This window comes from Mirounga leonina, unplaced genomic scaffold (genome assembly GCF_011800145.1).
Source record: "Mirounga leonina isolate KUSES-001 unplaced genomic scaffold, KU_Mleo_1.0 Mir_239, whole genome shotgun sequence".
In the NCBI taxonomy this organism is placed as follows: Eukaryota; Metazoa; Chordata; class Mammalia; order Carnivora; family Phocidae; genus Mirounga; species Mirounga leonina.
The window spans coordinates 1,920,097-1,929,155 of NW_023270624.1; the positions used below are offsets into that span (position 1 = coordinate 1,920,097).

The 9,059-nt window shown below is 42.9% G+C and overlaps 1 protein-coding gene across 1 annotated transcript; it reads right to left on the reverse strand.

Moving 5' to 3' along the window:
• Positions 1-1,737: 1,737 nt before the first annotated feature.
• Positions 1,738-2,888, reverse strand: LOC118026459 (olfactory receptor 56-like). Its single transcript, XM_035029319.1, has one exon. The coding sequence runs from the start codon at positions 2,692-2,694 to the stop codon at positions 1,738-1,740; it is 957 nt and encodes a 318-aa protein (XP_034885210.1). The 5' UTR covers positions 2,695-2,888.
• Between the last annotated feature and the right edge of the window lie 6,171 nt (positions 2,889-9,059).

Consider the following 9,059-nt stretch of genomic DNA (forward strand, 5'->3'; position numbering starts at 1 on the left):
GAAACAAAAATGAGCCAAGGGAAAAAACAAATCAAGAAACAGACTCTTAATTGTAGAGAACAAATGATGGGTACGAGAAGAGAGGTGGGGTGGATAGGTTAAATAGGTGAGAGGGATTAAGAAGTGCACTTATGATGAACACAGAACGATGTATGGAAGTGTTGAGGCACTATATTTTATACTTGAAACTAATATAACACTATGTTAATCAACTTGAATTAAAATTAAAACAAAAAAAAAGGTCATATCCGTAATATTTGTTTCTCTCAAATGTAGGCTGTTCAGATTATAATCACAGTTCAGGTCTTTCATTTAAACAAAGTGCTGACAATTAGTGATTCTACCAAGATTTCATCTTGTTATTTTGTTATTTGCTTTCTTGAGTGGAAACACAGGGAAGGAAAAGGCAGTGGAAAGGTCTTTGTTAGGTCCCATCTAACTTTTCCCAGGTTTCCTCCTGTTAGAGAGCTTAGGACGCCCTCACCCCAGAACTGAGCCAGTGCTGTGCAGCTACAGGAGAGCTTGAGAACAACATACCTTCAACAACGAGATGTCCTTCTGTTCAGTTATGTTCACTTCTCAGTATTTTCCACTGGGTCAGGGTGGAAATAAAGGACAGAATAACAGGAGCAAAAGATTCTCTTGGGGCATAGAACTCCAAGGAGGTTTCCTAGGGCTTTCTTTGAATTCAGGACAAGAGATGGGGATCTGAGAGTCATCTTACTGGACCTCATGGAGAGGTTGGAAACATGTCAGAGCCCTTCTGTGGCTGGCTGGCATTCTGCTCTGCATACCTTCCTCTCTTCTTTGTCCTGCCCGCTGTTTAATGCTGCTTCTGGGTCAACTTGTAAGGCCCATCCATGGGTGAACTTCCAGCTTCTATCAAACTTGCACTTTATCTTTTCCTGACTCAAAGCTCAACCAGACTTTGTGCAGCAGTGCGGCCAAGTGGCCCACCAGATGGCTTTCCTCATTGACACTCCCTGTCTGGAAGTGTTGGTATTTGCATTTGCCACCCCTGCATTAAACTTGTCTTATGTGTCTTCAGGAAACTTTCTGACTTCCCTCTGATACCACCAAGCAACAAAGTTTTCTGTGTCCACATTTTATTTTGACCACATGTACATGAACATATCTAGCAAACATGACTTTAACTTACCATCATTCATTTCCATGTGTCACAGGTTAGGTTTCCTGGAAGCAGACTGAGACAAGTTTTACATGTTGGAAGGTTTATTAAAGAGTGCTGTAAGGATTGAATTCATGGTACAGAAGGGAGATAAGGAAGCAAAATTGGATACAGGGATATGTAGTCTGTAATGCTTCAGATATTACAGGGAGTCCTGGAGCTGGGATGGACATTCAGGGTCAAACTGAGGGAAGGTAACCAAGCCTTTATATCCTGTACCAACTAGTCATAGGAGAAGCACAACTTGAGCAAGGTGTTTTCCTCAGTTGTTGGCAATTCCTGCAGAGGTAAACAGCTGAAACCTGTCACCTGCTAACTCTGTGGGACATATGCTCTGTGTGTCCTATTCTTTTAACCCCATTGGTGCAGCCTTCCTTCTACACTATCCATACTCAGCATGAACATTCTTGATTGAATTAATGTGTTAATCTCATGAACTCTGGTCAAGGAATGACTTATTTTCAGTATGGCACATCTGTTTCTCTTCCAAACTACAGAAGCTAATTCAAGTTCCCAGACCCCAGAACCCACATCCACAGGTGCCAATGTCAACCTAGACCTGCCCGCCCACCACAGGGACACCTCCCCAGGAGTTTTCTGAGAACCCCAGCCACTTCCTGGTTCCTCAGGCTGTAGATGAGTGGGTTGAGCATAGGGGTGATCATTGTATAGAAGGCTGAGACCACCTTGTCCTGCTTGGAGGAGTGGTAGGCCTGAGGCCGCATGTAGGTGATCATGGCAGCCCCATAAAAGAGAGAAACCACTGCCATGTGAGAGGAGCAGGTAGCAAAGGCTTTCTGACGACCTTCAGCAGAATGCATGTGGAGCACAGCTACCAGGATCCACAGGTAGGAGGCGGAGATGACAGAGAAGGGCAGGAGCAGCATTAAGATGCAACAGACATAGATCATGGTCTCATAGAGGGAGGTGTCAGCACAGGCCAACTTCAGTATGGCAGGGACATCACAGAAGAAGTGGTCGATCTCCTGAGAGCCACAGTAAGGGAAGCGAAGGGTGAAAATGGCCTGGATCAGTCCATCCACCAGGCCAAGGAGCCAGGACCCTGCCACCATGAGCCAGCAGACACGGCGGCTCATGACCACTGAGTAGCTCAATGGGTTGCTGATGGCCACATAGCGGTCATAGGCCATAAAGGCCAGCAGGAAGCATTCATCCCCCAGGAGGGTGAGGAAGAAGAGGATCTGGAGCCCACAGCCTGTGAAGGAGATGGAGCCATGGCCTAGGAGGAAGTCAGTGGCCATCCGTGGCACAATGGTGGAGATGAGCATGAGGTCCATGAGTGACAGCCAGCTGAGGAAGAAGTACATGGGGCTGTGCAGGCGGGAGTCGATGTTGATGAGGAGGATCATGAGCCCGTTGCCAGAAAGGGCCACCAGGAACATGACCATGATGATGGAAAAGAAGAAGAGATGCAGTGGCGAGTGGGTGAAAAGGCCCAAGAGGATGAAGTGGGAGATGAGAGTCTGGTTTCCCACCCAGACCATTGCTCCTACAGAGGGATGTGCCAGACAAAGGGTTGGGATCTGGAAGCAGGAGATGTATGCTTAGTGCCACAATACTGAGGACATTAAAACTTTGCCCAATGTGTTGTCCTCTTTAAATGTTACTTGGTTTAGAATAAACTCTTTTAGTTTCTCTTTTTTTTTTTTGTTTCAGAGGTAGAGTATAGTGATTCATCAGTCGCATATAACACCCCGTGCTCATTACATCAAGTGCCCTCTGTAATGCCCATCATCCAGTTACCCCATTCCCTCACCCACCTCCCCTCCAGCAGTCTTCAGTTTGTTCCTGTAGTTAAGAGTCTCTTATGGTTTTTCTCCCTCTCTTATTTAATCTTATTTTATTTTCCTTCCTTTCCTCATGGTCATCTGTTTTGTTTCTTAAATTCCACATATGAGTGAAATCTTATGATATTTGCCTTCCTCTGACTACTTCACTTAGGATAATACCCTTTAGTTCCATCCACATCATTGCAAATGGTAAGATTTCATTCTTTTTGATGGCTGAGTAATATTCTTATATAAACATAAACACACATACACCACCTCTTCTTTATCTGTTCATCTGTTCATCTAGGCTCTTTCTATAGTTTGACTACTGTCCAGCATTGCTGCTATAACCACTGGGGTGCAGATGTTTTAATTCCTAGGACTTTCTTCACATAGCTGAGAAGCAAATTTTAAGCTCTTTATTGCTGAAGTGGGCATTGCTTCTGCCTCTGCTAGGAATTGGGCTGTTCTCTAGCCCTCATAGTTGCTTCTCCTGTAAAGGCAAACCTCACTCAAGGATTTGTCTTTTCAGGAAAAAGTACAAAAGTAACAAAGACATGTGCCAACTTTGTGCACTGGTCATTTATGCAAAAATTTTGAACCTCAGTTTTCTTATCCTGGGTAAGAATAACAATCTCATCATATAAGGTGATAGTAAAAATTGCAGGTGACAACATAAGTAATGTCTAGTAGCTTAGAAGTGACAAAGCTGATAGTAATTGAGCATTTCTTATGTGCCATGCATTACAATGAACACTCCACGTCCTCACATTTAATCGTCATAACTGCCCTGAAAGATTCATCATTATTCTCATTTCACAAGTGGGGAAACACACAGAGAGGTTTATTTTTTTCACATATAAAAGCTAAAAGTATTTCCTAAAAAGCTTTGTAAATGAGAAACTGAGGGCAACCCAAATGCCCAAAACAATGAAAAATATAAGCAAATACTGTGGCAAGCACAAGACAATTTAATAGATACCGAAAAAAATGTATCTGCTCAGTATTTTAAAATATTTCTAAAGACTCGGAGAAAATTCTGCCCAAATATTATCAATGTGGTTCCTTCTGGATGGGATTAAGGGTTATCTCCCCCAACTTCTTTGTATTTTTTTTTTAAGATTTTATTTATTTGACAGAGAGTGACACAGCAAGAGAGGGAACAGAAACAGGGGGAGAAGAGGCTTCCCACTGAGCAGGGAGTCCGATGCGGGGCTCGATCCCAGGACCCTGGAACCATGACCTGAGCTGAAGGCAGACGCTTAATGACTGAGCCACCCAGGTGCCCCCCAATTTCTTTGTATTATACACATTTTCTATAAGGAATGTGGGAAAGTTATTTTTTTAAAGTGAAGTAATATTACAAAGCTGTAGTCATCAAGACAGTATGTTATTGGCAGAAAAACAGACACATAGATCAATGGAATAGAATGGAAAACCCAGAAATGAGATCCTCAACTCTATGGTCAACTAATCTTCAACAAAGCAGGGAAGAACATCCAATGGAAAAAAGAAAGTCTTTTCAATAAATGGTGCTGGGAATGGGGCGCCTGGGTGGCTCAGTTGGTTAAGCGACTGCCTTCGGCTCAGGTCATGATCCTGGAGTCCCTGGATCGAGTCCCGCATCGGGCTCCCTGCTCGGCAGGGAGTCTGCTTCTCCCTCTGACCCTCCCCCATCTCGTGCTCTCTCTCTCTGTCTCATTCTCTCTCTCAAATAAATAAATAAAATCTTTAAAAAAAAAAATAAATGGTGCTGGGAAAATTGTACAACCACATGCAGAAGAATGAAACTGGACCATTCTCTTACACCATACACAAAGATAAACTCAAAATGGATGAAAGACCTCAATGTGAGACAGGAATCCATCAAAATCCTACAGGAGAACATAAGGCAGTAACCTCTTTGACATCAGTCACAGCAACTTCTTTCAAGATACATCTCCAAAGGCTAGTGAAACAAAAGCAAAAATGAACTTTTGGGACTTCATCAAGATAAAAAGCTTCTGCACAGCAAAGGAAACAGTCAACAAAACAAAGAGGCAACCCACAGAATGGGAGAAGATATTTGCAAATGACACTACAGATAAAGGGCTGATATCCGAGATCTATAAAAAACTTCTCAAACTCAACACTCAAAAAACAAATAATCAAGTGAAGAAATGGGTGGAAGATATGAACAGACACTTCTCCAAAGAAGACAGACAAATGGCTAACAGACACATGAAAAAATGTTCAACATCATTAGCCATCAGGGAAATTCAAATGAAAACCACATTGAGATACCACCTCACACCAGTTAGAATGGCAAAAATTGACAAGGCAAGAAACAACAAATGTTGGAGAGGTTGTGGAGAAAGGGGAACACTATTCCACTGTTGATGAGAATGCAAGCTGGTACAGCTACTCTGGAAAACAGTATGGAGGTGCCTCCAAAAGTTAAAAAAATAGCTACCCTATGACCCAGCAATTGCACTACTAGGTATTTACCCCAAAGATACAAAGGTAGTGATCTGAAGGGGCACATGCACCCCAATGTTCATAGCAGCAATGTCCACAATAGCCAAACTGTGGAAAGAGCCGAGATGCCCTTCAACAGATGAATGGATAAAGAAGATGTGGTCCATATACACAATGGAATATTTCTCAGCCATCAGAAAGGATGAACACCCACCATTTGCATCGACATGGATGGAACCGGAGATTATGCTAAGTGAAATAAGTCAAGCAGAGAAACACAGTTATCATATAGTTTCACTCATATGTGGAACATAAGGAATAGCATGGAGGTCCATAGGGGAAGGGAGGGAAATCCAAAGGGGGAGAAATCAGAGAGGGAGACAAACCATGAGAGACTATGGACTCCGGGAAACAAACTGAGGGTTTCAGAAAGGAGGGAAGTGGGAGGATGAGGTAGCTCGGTGATGGGTATCAAGGAGGGCATATGTGATGAGCATTGGATGTTATACACAACTAATGAATTGTTGAACACTACATCAAAAACTAATGATGTACTATATGTTGGCTAACTGAAAATAATTTTTTAAAAATAGAAAAAATATATTATGTAATATTATTTAATACTAAATTTTACATTTGTGTATGTAAAAAAGAAATGTGTGTGTAAATTTATATCTATAGATATAATCTCTGGAATGAAACAAAAAAAGTAACATTATTAGCCTCAGTGGAAAGAATCATAAAAATCAGATTGAAAACATCTAGAATAGAAAGAGTTTGATGGTATACACTTCGTGCCTCTTGAGTTGTATTCTGTGAGACACCTACATCGTCTAAATAAATACATAAATACAATGTTGAAATGATGCTCAACAGGATGTGCTATGGAATTGATAAAGTGAAAACCAACATGCATCCCCAGTTTGTTTTACGTGCTTAATAAATATTTGCTGAAATAAATAGCCAAAGTAATATTTAAAAAGTAACACAGTGTTCAAAGAAAAAGGGAAACTGACTTGTCAGTAATCAAAAAATAGTCTAGTATTGATGAAACAATAAGCAAATTGACAGAGTAAGTCCAGAATCAGACCCATATGTGTGTGAAAATTTACAGTCCAATTTAAATAATACAGTGTAAAATCTGAGGTGAAAAAAGGCTATTCAATAAATGGTTTGGAAAAAATTTTTCACCTGTTTTGAAAAAAATAAAATTAGATCCCTACCTTATACCACACACAAAAATAAATTCCTAGCAGACTAAAGAACTAAGTAGAGAAACCTTAACATTGTCAGAAGAAAGTAATAATGTATTTATGACTTCAGAGTAGGAGCAATCTCATTAAATAAGACATAAAAATAAACAAAATATTTAAACATACATTATTATAATAAGAATTTACAATATATTACATAATACATACTAGAAAGGGATTCCTTTATCTTCATATATATCTTCCAAAAGATATAAAGAACACCCATAAATCAATAAGAAAGAAGAGTAAAAATATCAGCAGTAATTCTCAGAAAAGAAAATACAAATAAACATTTAAAAAATTGCGTGATGGGAATTAAAGAGAGCACATGATATCCTGGGGTATGGGGTTTGCTTCCTACTGAGGAGAAAGAGAGGGGAAGCGGTGACTCTCCAATGGTTGCCTTTCTCCCAGATTTAAAGTAATAATAGAAAAATTTTAGGGAGGGGGGAAAGATGGCGGAGGAGTAGGGGACCCTATTTCAACTGGTCCCCAGAATTGAGCTGGATATCTACCAGACCACTCTGAGCACCCACGAAACCAGCCTGAGATGTAAGAAAATCTGGTTCTCTACAAACAGAATATCGCAGGCGGTTGGTTTCGAGGTATGAAGCAGGGAGCCGTGATTCTGCGGGCAGATATTGGAGGATAAACAGGCGGCGGGAGGGTGCCTGGACGTGGGGATCCTACACTGCCCGTGAGTGACAGCCTCGCATGCTGGGGATGGGGGCACAGACTCACAGACTGGTAGCGTTGGGAAAGGACTTTAGGGCAGCCCCCGGGGTGGAAAACCAGTGCGGCAGGGTCGCGCGCACCCGAACCGCAGCCTCCCAGACAGAAACCTGGAGTGACGGTCCGCGCACATGAACTGCAGCCTCCCAGACGGAAACCAGTGCGCTGGGGTCCCGCTGGTGAACTGCAACCCCCGGGGGTGGAAACCCCAAGAGGCGGAGTCGCGTGCGCGCAAATTGGGAGCGGCTGGCGGTTTTAGAAGCACAAAGGGCAGAGACGTGCCCCGAAATGGAGGCAGGACTGGGAGCGCTGCGGAGGGGTGCACAACCCAGGACGCTGCAGTTTATAGCAGCATGGACAGAAACGGAGACGGTGTGGCCTAGAGAGCTCGCTGAAGAACAGACTGCGGTCTCTCTGCTCTGAGGCAGAGGGTTGGAAATCCTCTCTTCTGCTCTGACTCGCGGAAGAGATGCGGAAAGCCGCCAGGAAAAGGCGCCAGAGAACAAAAGCCCCAAAGACTGATTCCCACTGAGCCCATCCCCCACCACAGGGGGGCAGGGCAACTCCACCCAAACAGGGTTGCCTGAGTAACAGCGCGGCAGGCCCCACCCGCAGAAGACAGGCTGGGAAAACAAGAGGCCAGCAACCCTAAGGTCCCAAGAAAACAGGTGCATCTGGCTTGGGTTCTGGTCAATAATTTGGACTCTATACATTCCCTCAAACACCCATCAACAGAATGACTAGGAGGAGGAGCCCCCAAAACAGAAAAGACTCAGAGATTATGACTTATGCTGCAGATTTACAAATGGATGCAGATATAACCAAGATGTTGGAGATGGAATTCAGCCTAGCAATTGTGAAGACAATGGCTAGGATGGAGAAATCAATTAATGGCAACATTGAGTCTCTAAGGGCAGAAATAAAAGGGGAATTGGCAGAACTTAAAAATGCTATCAATGAGATCCAATCCAATCTAGATAATCTAACAGCTAGGGTAACTGAGACAGAAGACAGAATAAGTGATCTGGAAGACAGTATAATAGATAAAAAGGGAAAAGATGAGGCCAGGGAAAACAACTCAGAATCCATGAAAATAGAATCAGAGAAATAAGTGACACCATGAGGCGTTCCAATGTCAGAATCATTGGAATCCCAGAGGGAGTGGAGAGAGAAAGGGCTAGAAGATGTTTTTGAGCAAATTGTAGCTGAGAACTTCCCTAATCTGGGGAATGAAACAAACATTCGAGTCCTAGAGGCAGAGAGGACCCCTTCTAAGATCAAGGAAAACAGGGCAACACCCCGGCATGTAATAGTAAAACTTGCAAATCTTAGAACCAAGGAAACCATCTTAAGGGCAGTTAGGGGGAAGAGATTCCTTATGTACAGAGGGAGGAACATCAGAATAACGTCAGACCTATCCACAGAGACCTGGCAAGCCAGAAAGGGCTGGCAAGACATATTCAGGGTACTAAATGAGAAGAACATGCAGCCAAGAATACTTTATCCGGCAAGGCTTTCATTTAGAATGGATGGAGAGATGCAGAGCTTCCACGACCGGCAGAAGTTGAAAGAATATGTGACCACTAAGCCGGCCCTGCAAGAAATATTAAGGGGGGTTCTATAAAAGGAGAAAGACCC

Bases quoted from the DNA above. Each gene is read 5' to 3' on its own strand.
- LOC118026459 (XM_035029319.1), bottom strand. From the start codon at position 2,694: ATGGTCTGGGTGGGAAACCAGACTCTCATCTCCCACTTCATCCTCTTG.